This window comes from Chinchilla lanigera, unplaced genomic scaffold (assembly GCF_000276665.1).
Source record: "Chinchilla lanigera isolate Chin_1 unplaced genomic scaffold, ChiLan1.0 scaffold00051, whole genome shotgun sequence".
Lineage (NCBI taxonomy): Eukaryota > Metazoa > Chordata > Mammalia > Rodentia > Chinchillidae > Chinchilla > Chinchilla lanigera.
Genome location: NW_004955452.1, coordinates 17,317,093 through 17,336,812, shown reverse-complemented (window position 1 = coordinate 17,336,812; position 19,720 = coordinate 17,317,093). Strand labels below are relative to the sequence as shown.

Genomic DNA, 19,720 nt, shown 5'->3' with positions numbered 1-19,720 from the left:
TGAACCATTTTGACTTGAGTTTGATAGACTTGGGTCTGTTTTCAGTCTTTGGCAGGTAGCAAGCCAATTTTTCCAGCACCATTTATTAAAGAGGCTATCGTTCTTCCAGTGAGTTTGTATGGCCCCTTTATCAAAGATGAGGTGGCTGAGTGTGTTTTTGGTTGTGTCTGTTTCTTCCAGTCTGTTCCATTGATCCTCAGGTCTGTTTTTTAGCCAGTACCAGGTTAGTGACTTAGCAAGGCCCTGTCTTGAAATAAATGAATACAAATTTAGAAAGGGCTGGGAATGTAGCTCAGTGTGAAGGCCTTGCATTCAGTCCCAGTATTGCAGCAAACAAATAAAAAAAGAACAAGCAGAATTCTGTGGGGAGTTTTCCTGATTAAAATGATTCTTGGGCCACATGATTAGTATAAAAAGATAAAGCCTTCACCACTTCTGCCACCACTTCCTTGTGAAGTACATGGTACTTTAATTGCTTCAGTTAAACTTTAAAGTTTTAAGGGAAAGGGAAAGAAATTCTCCTTGACACTGTACTGTGTGTGTTTGGCCCTGAGTTTGGTGCTGTACATATATCATTGAGCCTCAAATTGTAGGGGTTTTTCATTTCTTTTTATAGATAAGAAAATAAAGCCCTGCTGAAACTAAATAACTTGTCCCAGCCTTCCCAGCTAGTAGGTAGTAGAGATTTTGGTTTTTGGTTTTGGTTTTTTTTGTTTGTTTGTTTTTTGTTTTGGTTTGGGTTTTTTTTTTGGGGGGGGGTCTTTTTGAGACATGGTCTCACTTTGCAGTGCAGGCTGGCCTTGAGCTTACTTTGTATCTCTGGCTGGCCTTGAACTCACAAGATCCTCCTGCCTCAGCCTCCCGAGTGCTGGGATTACAGGTGTGCGCCACCACAACCAGCTTCATAGTGGAGATTGAATGCAGGCCTACTCCAGTATCTACACTCTTTTTACTGCTTTTAGCTTCAGTATTGGGCCTCAGGTAAGAAATTATATACTTGAGCTAAAAGGAGTGAAACTCCAGGTTTGTCTTTTTTTTTTGAGGCAGGGTCTCACTATGTAGTACAGGCTGATCTTGAACTTGCTTATATAGCCCAGGTTGTCCTCGAAATCAAGGCGATTCTCCAGCTGGGATTACAGCTGTGTGCTACCATGCCCAGCCTCAGGTTTGTCTTGTGAACACTTTTTAAATATGCTTCAGGGGGTGTGGTGGTGCACCTCTGTAATCCCAGCACTCAGGGAGGCTGAGGCAGGAGGATCACTAAGAGTTCAGCGAGGCCAATCTGGGCTACAAAGTGAGTTCAAGACCAGCCAGAACTGCAGAGTGAGACCCTGTCTCAATAAATAAATGAATGAATGGAAGAATGAGTAAGTAAACAAGCTTCAGGATCATCCCATATTAGGTCTTGCTTGCAAATTTCTGCTTTTCGTTAGTGTGAAGCCAACTCAAGCTTCCACTCCTGCTCCTCGGTGCTTCTGCATATGCCCACCTTGATATATTGTTGCCCATCACACTGCTTTCTTCTGCTTGTCCTTCTTTCCCTGTGTGTCCTGATAGATTGAGGGGAGGGCTTGGCATCAGCTGGAGTTGAGGTTCAGTACTACAAATTTCAATTGCAGCCTTTCTTCCCAAGTCAAACAATACGTCTGTAACAAAGTCTTTCTGATAATAAGTTGGAACTTCTTCCTGTGGTAAAGCCACAGTAACTCCCCCTCTCTGAGGCAGGCATATGATGGCACAGTGTCATATGCCTGTTCTTCCTCCGTGTGTGCTGGCAAAGTCCCGGTGCTAGAGAGAAAGGCACAGCTGCCCTGTAAGTCAGGAGCCACATGTGATTGGCCAGGGCTGGTCTGCTGGGATATGGCTCTGGCAGGGAGCCAGAGGGACTTCCCCACCCCAGCTTGGCCTTGGACCCAAGCCAGAAATAGCAGCTGGGAGCCGAGAACTTGTTGAAAGGTGCTTAGACAGGGCACAGAAGTCCAACAAAGGACTTAGAGGAGAAAGGAAAATGTAGAGTGGTCTGGAAACAGGTGCAGAGCTTAGCCAAGGCCAGGTGTGCTGTGGGTGCCGCCTGCACCCTCCCAGTCTCACCTTTCCGTGTGGTGGCAGGTGTAGCCCAGTCCAGTTTATGAAGAATCTTATTTGTGGTTGGCACAATCAAAAGGCCAGCACCTGCCAGCCGTTGGCATCCTGATGCCTTTGATGTTTTTTGTCCTAGGGAGATGCTCTTTGCCTTAGGCAACTGGCTTACCTAGCTGTGGAAGGTAATGTACGGTGTTTGTAGACTGAAGAAGCTACCAACAGAGACTAAAGTCTTGCAGTGTGCTTTGCTTAGCTGTGTGAAATGTCTGTAGCTTCATAAGTATTATCCAATAATACGTGAATACTCCTCTAGATCTGACTTTGATTTTACTTTTTTTTTTTTGGAAATGGGGTTTCTCTCAGTATCTAGGCTGGCCTTGAGTTCACTGTGTAGCCCAGACTGACCTCAGACTCATGGTAATCCTTCTGCCCCAGCATCCTGGGGTGTGGGGATTATAGGCATTTGCCATCACAACCAAGTAGATGTGAGTCTTAAAAGAAGAGATTCAGCTAGATCAATTGTATGATTTCCTTCTAGTCCTCAGACTCAGCAGCTCATTGCCTGATATTGTTGTACCCAGCCCAGGCTATCAGGGCGCTGTCAAGGAGTTTCAGGGATGCTTTGCTGTTGCAGGCCTGTATGTAAACTTGAAACTAGTATCTACTCCTAGAGACACTAAAAACTCCTGAAGAGCACCTGTAACAGTAAGATGGCATAGCAGGCACTTAACGCTGTTAATTTGTTTCTTTCTGTGATGTGCTGTCTTTGTATTTTAGCCCGCATAAAGGTTACCAGGGCTGTTACCCCATTTCAGTTTCCTGACCTGAGAGATTCTACATCTTGGCTGCAGACATCAACCTCCTGGGTCTTTCTTGGGTTGTGGTTTCTTGGGTTGTGGTTCGTGTTTAGGGTAAAATGAATAGGATGTTCATTCCTTTGGCCATGTGTGTTTCCCTGGAGGGTTCTACAGTCCTGTGAATGGAACTGATTGAGTCTGGAGGCTAACCTCATGCACCTTTTCTTTGTTATCTTCAGGACCTGGTCCTAGGGCTCCCCCAGTATACGGCTTAGAAGTGTCTGACATCTCGAAGTGGGAAGAGTCTGTTCTTGATCCTGCTCTTGACATCGTGCACAGTTTCATCCAGGTGATTATTAGTCATGGTACAGTTCATTGTCTAGTTTTTAGAGCACTGTCCCTCACTGATACTTTTGTTATTGTTGGGGAACCAGGGTTCTGTGCCATGGAAAGGTTGGCTACTTTTTTTGTTTTTTTTTTTTTTAATCCCTGGCAGCTATATTTCTGGTCTTAGGTTTTTACTAAAATCTGTTCACATCCTACCTGCTTCCTGGGATGTAAAACAAGGATCTTGAGGAAAACCCACCTCCCCTTAATACCAAAGAATGATACAGTTTCTTTGAATAGAATGCTCTTGTGCCCCGCCTTGTTCTTTTAGGGCCACAAGCCTGCAGCAACTCCAGTCACGCTGCCCTACAATGAAACTGAGAACAAGCGAAGTCACCATATGTGTGATGTCTGTGAGCGCATCATCATTGGGGACCGGGAATGGGCAGGTAGGGTGTGGGGAGAAACCTGTAGGGGTGGGGGTCACACTGACTGATTGAAACTTGAGGTCTTTGGTAGGATGCACATTGGGGTCTGCTTATTTGTAAAGGGACAGCCAAGTTCCTGAGCCTTTGCTCGTATTCCTTGGAGGCTTTCCCAAGGATATAGGAGTTATCTCTGCATTCTAAAAGGTAAAAGAAGATCCTATGCCCTCCAGCTCCAGCTGGAATGGATATTTTATACCAAGAGATCTGCAGCTCACTTTCTAGAGTTCATTTGATTTCAAATTCCTGCCTGAGAGGAGTTTTTTGGCTTTCATGTTTAGAATTTAAACATGAGATAGGATTGTAAAGGAATCAAGGCAGCTCATCCAAGAGAGGGAAGTAGAAGGTGGGCTAGCGGGGAGCAGGAAGCAGAGTTCTTCCTCCAAAGCACTTCCTTCAAAAGCAGGGTCCAGGCAGTATTTCTCAAGGTTATTTGTTGAAATGGTGGCGGGGGCTGGAGGTTTACCCAGTGGCTAGAATCCTTCTGTTTCAGAGTCCTCCTTTGCTTGGATTCTCAGAGAAGTACATTTTCTTCCCATATCACCCAATAGAATGATTAGGTCTATTAACTGGTAACTGGCAGAATGAACTCCATTGTCAGAGTCTGGGGACGGCTGTGATTGCCCAACCAGCAGAAGAAGCCTCGATTGTCGTTGGTTCATAACGATGAAAGGGGAGGAGAAAGAGTGTCTGATTGTTTTGTAAAGGAAACTTAGTGGTTCAATTTGTCGAATGTCTTCAGAGAGAGCCTTAGAGAAACGACATTTGTGAGCTTTGTGAGCCTTTGTGAGCTTAGCTGTGTGAGCCCTTCTCTAGTACCATCTGTCAAGTCTGCACCCCCGTCTCCTGCTGCTGTGGAGAGCCAGGCCAGGGTCCAGCTTCTGCCTTAGGCTCTAGTTGGAAGACAAAGCTGACTTTTCTCACCAGGACACTGTTCTTTGACTTCTAACCTCCTCCTTACTTACACTTGCTTCTAAACCGTAAGAATGATGTTTTTCATTTGTATAAAAGAATTTAATCTAGTTGTTCCTCTCCTTTGGTGTTCCCAGATGAGATTTCCTTGAAAAAGAGCAGGGTAGTGAAAAAGAGCCTATGTGAGTGAGTCAGAAGATGAGAACTGCCTTGGGACAAGAGGTCAGCAATTGATAGAGAGCAGCAGTAGCCGCTCAGCTCCCCTGCTAGACCCTCAGAAGAGGTGGCCGAGGTCATGCCCCTTGCTGTCTGTGTGGAGCCTTATGTGAGGCAGAATGGGAGCCTTGTGGGTTAGTCCTTCAGATGCTTATCGGACGTAGCCCAGGCATGTGGGACCAAGAGAAGCAGGGCAAGAAGCAGAGAGGCAGTTCTGGCCCTCAGATTTATAGGGCAAGGCACCAATGAGGGTATAAATTTCTAACATCTTACCCTCGAGTAGAAATGGTTCTGTAATAGGAAGTCTGATATCATAGAGGCTGGATTCTGGAAAGTGGGGTCTCTTTTTGGAGTTATAGTTCTAAGCAGAAGAGTTTAACTGCTGTGTGACCTTGGACAAAGTGTAAGACCTCTCTGAACTTGTTTCCCTCTGTGTACAATAATCAGAATGGACCGACCTGCAAGATTTGGTTCACTTGATGCACTGCATTTCTCTCTTGCTTAGTAAGCAAGCTGGCCATAATTTATTCTGTCCTTAAAAATGCTAAGCAGCTGTAGCAAGACATATGTTGATTCTGTTACTTATTATTAAGAAAAATAAATTGTGTAAATTTAATTGCTTTTAGGATTAATTTTTTAAAATCCTAATGAACTTTTTCTTTTTGTCTTCTCAGCACATATAAAATCCAAATCCCACTTGCACCAACTGAAGAAAAGAAGACTGGACTCAGATGCTGTCAGTACCACAAAAAGCCAGACTACTGCCTCAGACTGTGATGCCGAACCTAAAGAGCAGGGGTCCCCAGGACAGAATGACCCAGAGCTGAAGTGCAGCACTTAGCAGATCTCTCCAGGGACCTCTGCAGAGGCACTGGGGATCAGCAGGGCGGAGTGGGGCGGTCTGTCTGTCTGTGTCCCTCTGCGGGGTTGAGGAGTGCTGTGCAGGAAGCCCCGCCGTTTTTTATTCTTCTTTTTGTAATTCGGTAGTGAAGTCTTAAAAGTCCCATGTTTTCTGTCATGGAAACAGCAGGTTTTTCAGTTCCTGTGGCTGTTGGGTCAGGTATGGTATAGTTAGGAGTTCTTTTTTCCCTTTGAACTTAAAGTTTCTATTTTGGAAGGAGACAAGATTGCACAGTTTTATACTTGAAGATCTTTCTAGTGGTAAATACTATGGCTTGCTATACGTCATAAAAGAACTTTTTTTGTCCCTGACTAAAAATATCTAATTTCCAGATGTTTTTGCAGACGACTGAAGCATTATGAGCCACAAATCAGGAGTTCTAGATTTGAGGGAATGGCAGGAAAGGACCAGCCTCAGTGAGATGATTAAATAAACCAAAGCAGCTCTTGGAATTCCACAGGAATTCAGAGGAAATCACATCAAGGAAGTTGTGACCTGGGACTTGAAGCATAAAGACTGAAATCTGTTGATCTCCTGTGTGATAATTGCTGTCACTGCTGACTTTGTATTAAGGTAGAAATATATATTTTTTTGAAAATTAAAATAAAGAAAAACTTTGTAAGATCCTCCTTGATCCTTAAAAGAGATATTTATGTCTATGTCTAGTTTATACACAATATACTGTTGATAATTTTGTCTCACTTGGGCATTCTCCATAGACCATGCTCTGCCGGCTTATGTAGCTGATGTACATTGTGCACTTTATATTCTGGGAAGACATCCAGAGAGGGTCTTCCATTGGAGATTTGTTATTTCCAGTTGAAGCCGCCTTTCTGGAGTGACTTGAGCTACCTGCAATATTAAATAAATTTTGTTTGTAATTAAAATTAAGCATCGTTAGATGTACAGTTCAACAGCATTATGTATTCACAGTATTGTGCAATCACTATCACTATTTCCAAAACGTTTTCATCATACTAACTGTACCCATTGAGTAATAGCTCCCCACCCAGATATATTTGATCAGACTCTGTTATATGAGAGTCCCTCAACTAGGCTAGTGGGTATACAGAGATGAGTTGTGATTCTTGCTTTCAGGCAGCTTGTAAATCTCCTTTGTATACATAAACAACCAGGGTAGGTAAGAGACTATCAGACACCGGAAAAGCAGAATTTTGGTTGAGCGAGGGGAGGGAATCATTTCTGCTAGACCTTAAAAAAGCAATATTTGCTAAGTATATTGTTACTTCGGCTCAGGAGACCACATGGAGTGCCTTTTGTTGTGGTTGTGTTGTGTTGTGTTGTTTTGTGACAGGGTCTTGCTAAGTTGCTCAGGCTGGCCTTGAACTTGAGATCCTGCTGCCTGTCAGAGTGCTAGGATCACGGGTGTGCACTACCACTCTCAACCTGTGAACCTTTTAGCAGTGCTGAATTTTAGAGCCTGGTCGCCTTTCACTGATTTGACTCTCAAGAATGTTTATTCTGTAGTCAAAGAAGAAACCACCCTTGCATCTTCTCCATTGTAGTGTTTCTGTGATCTGATTTCCCCAGTCAGTTTGTTAACTGCTAGCAGGGTGGAAATCTTGTCACTGGGCGTGGAGATGAGTGCTGACTGTGAGGCACTGGTGCCCGGCGTTCAGATGCGTTACCTCCTCGAAGAGCCTAGGGAAAGGCTGCTCCCGTTGCCATGAGCCCGTGGGAGACCGGCCGGACAGAAGTGAAGCTGATAAACTGTTGAGCGCTGTTTTAAACTGGCTGTTTTAGTCAGGAAGCTTAGTCTCTGAAATGCTCCTAACTCAAGTTGTTAAGTATGTTTTAAAGCTTAAAAAAGTCTCAGTGGACAAACAGGAAAGACAAGTTTTCATAATCCTACCTCAAAAAGCCCTTAATCCTTCCATCTAAAATATCTGGAGCAGTAACTTCTCTCTGGTTCATCACTATGTCTGCAGCATTTTTGACGCACTGGCTAAGTTTTCAGTACTTCGGTTGAGCCCAGTGTCCTTACTTTCAGGCACTGGCAGTTCAGTGAGTGGCATTCCCTCTCCAGCTGCCCAGAGCTTGGGAAGCCAGAACACCAGAAATGTGCTGCACACCAGTGTCACCCAGCACAGGCTTCCTTCTGCGTCCAGCCCTCAGAATGGCTCTGCTGAGTGTAGGGAAGGAAAGTAGGCTTCTTGCCTTGTGTAGTCATCAGTGTGGAGATGAAAGAATCCTTAGGCCATTCCTGTACAGATGGAGAAACTGAGGCCCAGAACATGGATGTGTCATAGTCACAGGGCAAGCCAGGCAAAACCAGGACAGACTTCGCGCCACCTCTTCGCTTGACTACAGACTCTCCCTGAATCTCATCTGATGGTTGGGAAGGATCATCAAGAGCAGCTCTTGGCTCTTTGTCAGTCTGCAGTGAGGACAGATGTGGGTCTGCTCAGTCTGGCCTCAGCCAGGCCCCAAGGAGCAGAGCACCTCGGCCCAGGCCCCCAGGCTCTAGTCCATCCCCAGAGTGCTGCCTAAATGGCTTTGGTAATTAATTCCAGCACTCAGCAAGCTATTAATTTTGTCTTCCTCTGCCAGTAGAAATCTTAATTAGGTTTTTGGTATTTCCTACAGTTCAAGCAGTGTTAAGAAATTAAGAAGGACCTTTGATTCTGAAGAAAGAGTTGGATTTTTAGTCTTTTAAGATATTTTACTTGTTTGTATAGGTCCAAGCATGGGTTCATCTGTAGTGTAGGTATGTGGTTTGATCTTTTCTAACTCTCAGTAATTATTTATATTCTCAGCCTTAGTTCCACATTCAACAACAAAGATTTTTCTACTTTAAAACAACTCAGTACACACACACACACACACACACACACACACACAGAGGCTATCAGAGGTTGGGGTATAGCTCAGTGGTGGAGCACCGGCTTAGCATTCACAAGATCCTGGGTTCAGTCCTCAGCACAGGGAAAACAAAACCACACAGTACATTCAAAGCCAGCAACAATAGTAACACACACATACACGCACTCATGAAAGCAAGCTTTTATGAATGCAGTGACTATATTCCCAGCACCAAGAAACAGTGAAGCAGAAAATGACATAAGCCTCTACACAAGTGATCTGCTTCAATCATTAAACAGTCTTGGAGTCAGCTACCTCAGCACTCTAGAAGGCTGAGGCAGGAGGATTGCAAGTTGAGCCTAGCCTGGGTAACTTAGTGACTTAGAACCTATTTGAAAACAAACAAACAAAAAAACGAAAAAGGCTGGAGAAGTAGGTCAGTGTGAAAGCCCTGCGTTTAAATCCCAGTATCCCAAAAAAAAAAAAAAAAAGTACAGTCATCTTAGCGTGGATCTCATTATTTGATTAAAACCTACTTGAGAAGTTAGGGCTGTTCTCTAAAATACTGGCTAGCTGGTCATCTGTAAAGGTATTCTGAATATGTACAAAGGAGGGTGCATGGTTGTGTTAGGGTAAAAAACTAAGCTGTAACAAAGAGGCTCAACAGTACAGTGGCTTAAAAAAAAACAACAAACAAACCAGTCCATTCTTTCTCTTCTCTTGCAGTTCTGAGGAGAGTCAACCTTTCTGAGAGGGAGTTAGGTCAGTGGGGCAGCTCTGCTCCCGATGGTCATCCAGGGACATAGGTCCCTGGTATCATGATGCTTCCCTGCCCTCCAGAGCATTGTCCTCTGTTCTGTGCTTGAGATTGGCTGGGTCACCGGTCCCAGCGGGTGGCAAGAGAAAGGGCACAGGAGGAGGCCCAAGGCCCAGGCCCAGAGGTGGCACACCAGTATCTGCCACACACCTACTGCCTGGGAGCTGGGAAACAGGAGCCAGCCTATGCCAAGAAAGAAGGGGAGAACAGATTTTGGTGGACAACTTGCTGTCTTCATTAAACTGATACCGTGTAAAGAACACAATTCTAGCCTCTTTTAACTAATGAGCTGTTAGTTTGCCAGGAGCGAATTTCTTTATTTTCCTATCTGCAAAATTAGTGGATCACATGACCTGACCTGAAATATTTCACAAAGTGAAGCTTGACAAAATCTTTACTGGTGGGCTGGTAAGACAAGAATAGTCGTGGCTTGGTTCTTGAACTTGATTTTTTCCATGATTCTGGGCATAAACCCAGCTGGACAAGAACCAAATTAAATTCACTGGTTAGGCTCAACATTGACCTTATGCAGAAATTTGATTGGGTGCTTATCCAATTCTGTTTGTGATCAGAATCATGGGGAGCATTGAGTTTGTGAACCCAGGTACCACTGCTTTTTAAAAAGGCATTCCAGCCGGTCATGGTGGCTCATGCCTTAATCCCAGCACTCGGGAGGCTGAGGCAGGAGGATTGTTTTTTTTTTTTAAGCCACTGTACTGTTGAGCCTCTTTGTTACAGCTTAGCTTTTTACCCTAATACAACCATGCAAGTTCAAGACCACAAAGTGGTCTAATACAACCATGCAAGTTCAAGACTACAAAGTGAGCTGAAGGCCAGCCTGAACTGCATAGCGAGACCCTGTCTCAAAAAGACAATCAATCAGTAAGTAAATTTTAAAAAGGCCTTCCAGGGAATGTAAGCATGCAAGCCACAGGGTCAGAGGCTGATCCACTGAAGATGGTAGGGAGGACAGGTAGAAAGGGTTTTGGTGGCCTTGAGGAAGAACTCAGCCAGTGACTGACTACTTCCAGATGGCTTTTTACAGGGGGAAATGCATACCATTTGTCATTGCGGCCAAACACCCTCCTGTCTAACATACTATCTGTGCAATCTTTGGGAAATGGTTTAAGCAGCCCCAGTTTTCTCATGTGTGAAACTCCAGGGGATGTCATAAGAACTGAGTAAGGTCCTTTTGTGAGTATGTTGGTTCGGCACTGTGGTACCCAGTGAACAGTAGTACGGATTGGACACATTTGCTTCACTGGAGAAAATTCATTAATACTGTTGAAGTGTTGGTTCGTGGTGTGGTGTCAGTTCTTGAAAGTAATGTATCAAAGCAAGCTCAGACTTAAGGTCAGTTAGTTCACCGATGGCCTAAAGTAGTGCCTCGTCCTTTGCTTGTCACCCACCTAGGTTTCTGCTCTTAGGTTTGGCTCATTGGTTGGTTAGAATGTGTATACTTTCTGCCATTAGTTTCCTTGCTCAAATTGTTTCCGTCACCTGAAATGCGCTTTCTTCACCTGATGAACTCCTGCACATCCTTCAAAGCCCTAACCTGATGTTTTGGCTTAGAGAAAGCTTCCCAGGCTTCTCCAGGGAGGCTTGGTTTTTCCTTCCTATGTGAGCCCTAGCAATTCGTACAGCACAAAACCTGTAATATTGATGAGTACTTACGTAGCACTTTGTTTCAGGAGCTGTTTTAAGTATTTTCATGTGTACTAACTCATTAACTCCAACAGCCTACGAGGTAATGTCACTGTATGATGAACTTGGTTTTACAGTTGAGAAAACTGAGTGAAGCAGTTAGGTAAGGGCAGGCAAGGATTTTAGACGAGTTAGGTCGCTCCAGAGTCTCTTCCACCTTCTCGTTTCCCACAACACGTATCACTATGTCTCTTGCTCCCTTGCATAGTAAATTCTACCAGGATGTGAACACACAGCGCGCACTGGCCCACTGAGGCCAGACCCTGCAGGGCACGCCTCCCTGAATGTGGCCACCCACTGAGTTCCGGCAGAGCATGAGGCATGGTATGTGAAGCACACGCCTGCCTTGCAGTGTTTCCTTAAAACAGTAGACGAGGCCGTGTGTTATTACCGTTTGATGAAGGAGCCAGTACATACAAAGAGCTTGATGTGGCTGGCACAGAGTGACGTGCAAATATTTCCTGGGTACTAGAAAGAAAGCTCTCACAGGGCAGGGATTTTGTCTGCTGTTCAGATTTATCATTGGCTCCTGCAAGGGCCTGCTTTGAAAGGTGTTCATAAGCACTCCGTGTGTGTGTGTGTGTGTGTGTGTGTGTGTGTATGTTTCACTTTGAGCTAGTCTTTACATTTTTCCAGCTTTATCAAGTTGTCATTGACAAAACTGCATATATTTGAGGGATATAACACAATGACTAGATACATGCATATTTTATGAAACGATCACTACGATCAAGTTAGTTAACACATCCAGTGACATCTGTTGAACTAGGATTTGAAGCCAGTTTGGGTCGACTCCAAACCCGTACTCTGACACTACCCATTGCTCCTCTAAGGGCATTCGTGTAGGGCTTTTGTTTTTGTTTTGAGACAGGATCTTGCTATGTAATCCAGGCTGGCCTTGAATTCACTACGTAGCCAAGGCTGGCCTTGAATTTGTAGCATTCCTCCTGCCTCAGCCTCCCAAGTGCTGGGATTACAGGCATGCGCCACCATACCTGGCTCCTGTAGGTTTTTTTAAAAGTGCTTTTAGGGTGGGAGGTATAACTGAGAATCAAACTCAGGACCTTGAGCTTGCCAGGCAGGCGCTACGCCTCTGAGCTATATCCCCGGCCCCCGTACAACTGACTTGTACTGCCTAACCCAAGGCCGTGAGACCCTCCCTCTTTGCTTGTTGCAGAGTGGATTTTTCTATGCAGCAGGGGCAGTGCTGCCAGTAGCACCCAGCTTCACCTCCTGCACCCTTGACAGCCAGAGAGAGGTGGGGCTGCTGCTTTGTCTGGTTCTAAGTTCAGAAGTTGAGGGCACTTCACACCTGTTAGAATGGCTACCAGTGAAAAAACACAACAGGTGTTGGTGATGATGTGGAGAAATGGGACCCTGGACACCTTCTCACTGAGCGAGTGAGAATGGGAAATGAGCCACTGCCATGGAAAACGCAGTGGAAGTTCCTCAAACAGTTAAAAGCAGAATTGCCATATGACCTAGAAGTCCCGCTCCTGGCCATATATCTAAAGAACTGAAAGTAGGACCTCAGCAATATATTTACACCGCGGTTTTCACTGTAGCGGCTTTCACAATAGCCAAGCAGCGGCAGCAACAACCTAAGCATCCATCTAGGAGTAAATAGATGAACAAAATGGTGTATATACCTGTGACAGGATATTCATCCTTAGGAAGGGAGGAAATTCTGACCTCTGTCATGGTATGGATGAACTTGGAGGGCATTCTGCTACGTGAGATGAGCCAGTCACAGAAAGACAAGGGTGTTATAGTTCCACTTATGTACGGTATGTAGAATATCAGTTTTACAGAAACAGAAAGTAATGGAGTGGTTGCTGGGGGGCTGCAAATGGGAGTTGTTTAATTAGCGTTGCTTTAGCAAGATGAAGTTCTGGAGACTGGTTGTGCAACAATGTGCTTGTGTTTAACTGAACACTTAAAAATTGTTAAGATGGTAACTTTTATGTTTTATTTTCTACAATTTTAAAAGAAAGCCCAAGGACAGGAGTCCATTAGCCCACATTGGGTCTAGTGTTTACCCTGAGGCCGGTCGACCAGGCTGGCATGGATTCCTGAAGGGATGGGGCAGTTCCCATGGAAACCAGATGGCCGGAGTGGGGTGGAGTGAATCCCAGAAGGAGGCTGTGGGGGCTGGTGAGAGGGAGGGCAGCTGAGCGGACACGCGGTGGGTGTCCACTGTGGGCTTGCTGCCCGCCCTGCAGCAGCTCACTTGTTTTTCTAGCCTCAGAGTTGAGCTAAGCTAATTCCAAACTCTCTCTGAGTAGTACCTCCCATCATCTTCATCATCAGGTACCTGTAATTATGCCTTACAAATGAGTTCTGTTGTTGCTGTTCTGGGTTTTTTTTGAGACAAGATTTATATAGTTCAGGCTGGCCTTGAACTCAATATGTAGTGCAGGCTGGCCTGGAATGCACAGTGACCCTCCTGCCTCAGCCTCCTGAGTGCTGGGATTATAGGTGTGTATCACCACATCTCCAACCTTTTTTTTTTCTTTTTTGTATATGTTTGTGATAAAATTTACATTCAGCGTGGGGAATTAGTGTGTGTGTGTGTGTGTGTATATATATATATAGTATATTACTATATATACTATATATACTATATTACTATATATACTATATAGTATATATAGTAATATACTATATATATATCATATGATCACTTCTATTCTTCTGTTCCTTCTCCCCCTTCACCAGGGTTTTTACAAAAGTATGTGTGCCTTGCCAAAAAACCTTTGAAGTAGTTTGTACAAATGAAGAAACAGACTCAATAGTATTTAAGTGATTAACATAGGTTTGGTGTTATTTCAGTTGTAAGAGACTAAGAGCCAGTTTGAACTAATTTAGGTATAAAGGAGGATTTATTGGTTCATGGGCTCCAGGGAGGAGTCAGACATCAGCTCCCCTCACCCCCAAAGGGCAGCCGGCTGCAGCTGGGCCTCTGGAATGACTGCGCCATGGCCTCAGATACTGCCAGCACTGTCTCTGCTCCCTTTCTCTTCTCTGCATGCTGACTTCACTTTTCTCTCCATGTGAACCCACTCCCCTCAAATGGTCATTGGAAGCTTCCACAGTTGGTATTTATGTCTTTTCCGCACTTCGAGGAAGTGGCCCTGGAGGAGCAGCTTAAACAATCCTAGGGGAAGACCGAGTCGAGCTGAGTTCTGTTGTCCCCCCTTGGCTTTAGCAGGAAAGTCCATCATCTACGCGTATGGCAGGTCCCTGGTGAAATGCATGAGTAGGACTTGGGACAAACAGTTTTCTCTGAGTGCGCAGGGATGGGATCAGCACCATAGGCCACACATCAGCTGTCCACGGTAGTGCCTCAGAGGGAGTGAGTGGGAGATGAAGAGAGAAGCCTGGGTCTTGTGACTACAGCCTTTGCGGGCACATGCCCTGCAGGAGGAAGGCTCCACCTCTGCAGGGCGCCAGACCACACGGGTATAGCTGTGAGGCTGGGGTCAGACTTTGTTAGTAGGAGTGGGTTGATGAGTCCCCTGAAAGCCAGACTCCGAGGAACATCACAGAGGCCCACGGCTTTTGCCTGTGGGAGCTTCATGGTTAACTTCATGGGACTTGAGGGATCTAGATTTCTATATAAACATTTTTCTTAAAAAAGTCTTTCCCAGTACTAGGGATCAAACCCAGGGGCACTTTACTGAGCTATATCCCCAGCCCTTTTTATTTTTTATTTTGAGACAGGGTCTTGCTAAGTTGCCCAGGATGGCTGCAAACGTGCCATCCCTCTGTCTCACCTTCTCAAGTAGTTGGAATTACAGGTGTGTGCCACCATGCCTGGGATTAGACTACTACATAAATGTTGCTTGTGGCAGTGATGGACAGTAATGCCTGTATCCTGCCGGCTGTGGTGGTACATGCCCTAATCCCAGCACTCAAGAGGATCACCGTGAGTCCAAGGCCAGCCTGAACTACGTAGCAAGACCCAGTCTCAAACCAAAAAATGGTTGTACCTGTATCTGCATGGTCAGGTGAAGTCGCATGGGAACAGGTGAGTTCCTGATGGCAAGTGGAAATGCTCTCCAAGGTTTTACCTCCCTCCCTCTCTCCCTCCCTTTTATTATTCTCTCTCCCTCCCCTCCATCCTTCCCCCCTTCCCACTTTCCTTCCTTCCTTCCTTCCTTCCTTCCTTCCTTCCTTCCTTCCTTCCTTCCTTCCTTCCTTCCTGTCCCATCTTCCTTCCCTTCCTTTCTTGATGGTCTTACCATGTTGCCCAGGTTGACCTTCAGCTGTTGGGTTCAGTGGATTCTCCTGTCTCAGCCTCCCAAGGAGCTGAGACTACTGGAACACACCATTGGACTCCGCTTGCAGTCATAATTTTGAAGTGAAGCACTGAGCTATATTTGTAGCAGCAGATGGAGCAACAGTTCTGCCGCGGTTGAGCAAGTCACCCATAGCAGCGGTCACGGAGCTGCAAGAAGAACGCGGTCTCCTGGCTTGGGAGGCGTGTTCTTTGTATGTGCATACTACTTTTAGCTATTTTGAATGAGCCTTCAACAAAGTAACTTTCTCTTTAGTTACCTGGCAATAACTGGAAGGCAAGTAGAGGACCTGGGCGCCTAATCAAGTAAACAGGGAAGAGCTTTGTAATTAGGAATATCTGTTTCTGTCGATGCGTTGAGCAGACTGAACGAGTGCTCGCTATTGAGCATTCTCCCTGCTAGAGGTCAGAGAAAGCGAGTCTGTCCTCAAAGAGTTCAGGTCTTCTGCGCAGTTTCAGTGAAGGTGAAAATATATAATGGGGGTGTTCAGGGGACACACATGATGTCACCAGACCCCTCCAGAGAAGTCTGGGAAGCTTTCTGGAGGACATGTCAGCTAAGGGAACACCAGCAAGGCTGTGAAGGGACGTGCTGGGAGAAAAGGCTGGAGAGGCCTGTGGGAGCCAGGTCACGGAGTGCCCGTGAGCCATTAATCCTAAAACAACTGCGTCGGTGTGCGTGCTGAGATCAGTCTAACTTGGGAACGGCCCAGGAGGACAGGTGCGGTGTGAGCAGGGCCGGACGGAGCTGGCAAGGAGAGGAAGGGGCGCACAGCGAGGCTCAAGGTTCTTAACTTGCGCACTTGGCCAGGTGGGGCTGCGTCCTGTGACCAAGATGTGAACACTGGAGGAAAAACAGGTTTGGCTGAGGCTGAGTTTGGTTTGGGACTTTTTGAGACGGAGGTATTTGCAAAGAAGGCTAGTGGGAAGTATAATAAGGAACCAGATCATCGGGTTGAGCCCAGGTTGCATTCTGGCTGGAGATAGAATCTCTCTGTCATCAGCACTGGTGGTACCTGAAAGGGCAGATGAGGTCACTAGAGCAGGGGGCACAAGGAGAAGAACCTTGAGGAGCACAGAGAACATCTCAATACTTTGAGAGGAGAGTAGTTAGCAGGGAAGAAATTGCAGAGGCCACATCCAATAAGGAATGAGAAATAGCTGTCAGGCTGAGGCAGGAGGATGGCTAGTTCAAGGCTAGCCTGGGCTACACACTTAGACGCTGGCCTGGATTACATAGTGAGAGTCTGTCTCAAGACAAAATTCTGAAAATCACAAAAGTCTCTTTTGGATTTTAGTGAAGGTATCAATTGTAACCTTGGTTAAGAAGGCTCAAAAAGGGGTTAGAAATTGAAGCCACGTTTCGTGGTCTGAGACGTGAATAGAGAAAGTGCGGACAGTGAGCGATTCTTCTTTAAAGTTACAAGAGGAAAGTGAGAGGCTTGTTTGCTGGAGGGAGGTTCTGGGCTAAAGGAAGTTTATTTTGTTTATTTATTTGGTTTTATTTTTTGAGACAAGATCTCACTGTGTATCCCAGGCTGGCCTTGAACTTGTGACAGTCCTCCTGGCTCAGCCTCCCAAGTGCTAGAATTACAGGTGTGCACCACCATACCCAGCTGTTTTCTTTATTTCTGAGAGACTTTCACATGTTGAAACGCTACTTGGAAGGAGCTAGTGGTTCTACTAGAAAGAGTGTCCTCCTTTTGTGAAAGATATGCAAGATGACTGTAAAAACTCTTCTTGATGCTCTCTACCTGTGAGCTAGGGTGCCCACCTCATCTTCTCTTGCCTGGGGCTTTCCTGTTCTTAGCACTGAAAGCTCCTGTTCCTGGATAACCCTTAGAAAGGGCAAACCATTCGGGTGTGGTGGTGCACGTCTCTAATCTCAGCACTTTGGAGGCTGAGGCAGGAGGATTTTGTGAGTTCGAGGCTAGCCTGGGCTCTATAGAGAGACCCTGTCTTAAAAAACAAACAAGGGGCCAGGGATTTAGTTCAGTGGCACAGCGCCTGCCTGGCAAGCATGAGGCCCTGAGTTTGATTCCCAGTACCGAAATAAATAAGAAGAGGGGAGCAAACCAAGATGATCGATCACCCTAGGTCTAGACTGGGTGATTAAGAGATCCCAAGAAGGTGACTTATCTGGAGATTAGGAGGCACTGCCTCCCACACAAAAACCTGCAGCAAGGAACAGAAGAAAACTTGGTGACACTTGATTGATGCGCCAGTAGTTCAAAAAGCGGTACATCAGTAACTTCGAAGCAGCAATCCTACACATAGAACCTTCTGAGATAAGAAAGGATCAGGAGATTAAAGATGTGGCTGCTGCAATAAGCTCTGGATGTCTGCAAGTGACGAACGCCGGGGTGAACCCAGTAGGAGAATTTAGTAAAGCAAACAAACTTCAGATGCTCTGCCAGAACACAGGAAACTGGAAAGACATGGAAGTGAGGTAAAAGAGCTACGGGAGGCAGAACAATGAGAGATGAAAAAGTCTTAAGAAGTGAAAACTGAAGGCGCCCTTGACTAACAAAGAGTGGAGCCACGGCGCGCGCCCGCTCTCTCAAGCTCTCTCCGAGCAGGAACTCCTTCCACACAGCAGCCCCATGGGAGGGGACCGAGCCCCACCCCCCTTTTGCACTAGGTGGGAATGGAGCACAGATGTGCATAGCGTGTGCAAGTTTGCACAGGCAGGAGGTGGGAAGCCTCGTCTGAAGTGCTAGGCCGCACTGCCTCGTGGTGTAACACGGAAGCCAAGTTAGCCCCGCAGTCATCAGAGTGGTTTTTTAATTGTTCCTCAAGTGCCAGACTCAATTCTGCTGCTGGGAAAATATCAAAGAGTGAGACAGATTAAGTCCTGTTTAAACGAAGCTTAACTTCTTGTAGGGAGAGAAGAAAAATATACAAGAAATAATTAAGTCAGTAAGTCCTATGAAACAAAACCTGAGGAACAAGGTAGAGTGAGTAGAGTGTGCCATGGCGTGTTTGTGGTGCAGGCGGCCGCCAGGCAAGGACGCTGGAGGTGGCGTCCCCTGCATCGGCCGATGTGGGGCAGGGGCAGAGGTGCCGAGGGTGGGGTGGCCTTGCAGTGGCCCTGGGCTGGAAAGAAGGCCGGGCGGTTCCAGCGGTGGGAATGGGGGAGATTTGTAAATGTGCCAATCGGAGAAGTTACTAGGGGCCAGCTCAGAGAGTCTGTGAGGCCATAGTAAGGACCTGGGATTTTATTCTAATTGCAACAGGAAGAGCTGGGTATTTTTGGTGTGTGTGTTTGTCTACAGAAGAATATGATCTGATTTACACATTAAAAGATGAGTCCAGCTGCCATGTGGAAAATAGACCAAAAAGGTATAATAAGATGTGGGGTATGGAAACACATTGTAATTACCATTATTTATTATGTATGTGGAAGGAAAATACATTTTTTTAAATTTTTATTTTAAAGAGTAAAAGAAGGATAACAATAATAGGGGGGCTTACCGAATTACAGACAAAGTGGTAGGAAATTATCAGTGGTTATTGTTTTACATATTGCTATCTACAAGATAGTTTCTCAGGAAAACAAATAGACAATAGTGAGTTACAGACAAAAGGGGTAGGAGATTATCAATGGTTGTTGTACTATACTTTGGTATCTTCAAAGTGGCTTCTAAAGAAAATAAATAGAGCTATACATGAGTGACCAATTGAATAATCATTAACTATTCTCAATAAGGAAAGTATTTTATTTTTGTTTTTGTTTTGTTCTGCTTTTTGAAACAGGGTCTCACTATGTAGCCCTGGCTGGCCTTGAACTCACTATGTTCCTCAGTTTTGAACTCATGGTGATCTTTTTGCCTCAGCCGTCCAAGGACTGGGATTACAGGAATGTACCACCATATCTGGCTAGGAAAATATTTTGAAATATTCATATTTGTGGTTTAATTTTGGATTTTTTGTTGAGTCAGTCTTGCCGTGTTGCACAAGCTGGCATCAAACTCTGAGATCCCCCTGCCTCAGCCTCCTGAGTGCTGTGATTATAGGTGTGCATCACCACGCCTGCTTTGTGCTTTAATTTTTGTGGTACTGGGGACTGAACCCAGGGTCTTTGTACTGAGCTACATCCCCAAACCTTTTTGTTTTGAGATGTGGCCTCACTAAGTCATTAAACTGTCCAAGCTGGGTTTGAACTCTTGCCAGGTGTACACTACCCCCCTTGGAATTTGTAACTTTTTTTTTTTTTGGAGACAAGGTCTTGCTGGGTTATCCAGACTAGGCTTGAACTCACTGTGTTCCCCAGTCTTGAACTCATGGTGATCTTTCTGCCTCAGCCCCTCAAGTTCTGGGATCACAGGTGTGTGCCACCATGCCTGGCTGTGCTTT

At 45.5% G+C, this 19,720-nt stretch overlaps 1 protein-coding gene across 3 annotated transcripts in view; it reads left to right on the top strand.

The window, feature by feature from the left end:
* Trit1 (tRNA isopentenyltransferase 1) overlaps positions 1-6,367 on the top strand; it is a 48,134-nt gene extending 41,767 nt beyond the window's left edge. For 2 of the 3 annotated variants that reach the window (XM_005395267.2, XM_005395268.2), the window contains exons 9-11: positions 3,119-3,228; positions 3,538-3,655; positions 5,494-6,367. In XM_005395267.2, the coding sequence (XP_005395324.1) occupies positions 3,119-3,228; positions 3,538-3,655; positions 5,494-5,660 (395 nt within the window). In that variant the 3' untranslated portion in view covers positions 5,661-6,367. The remainder of the gene's footprint in view (positions 1-3,118; positions 3,229-3,537; positions 3,656-5,493) is intronic. The other variant, XM_013519693.1, reaches the window with a different exon arrangement.
* The last annotated feature ends 13,353 nt before the right edge of the window (positions 6,368-19,720 follow it).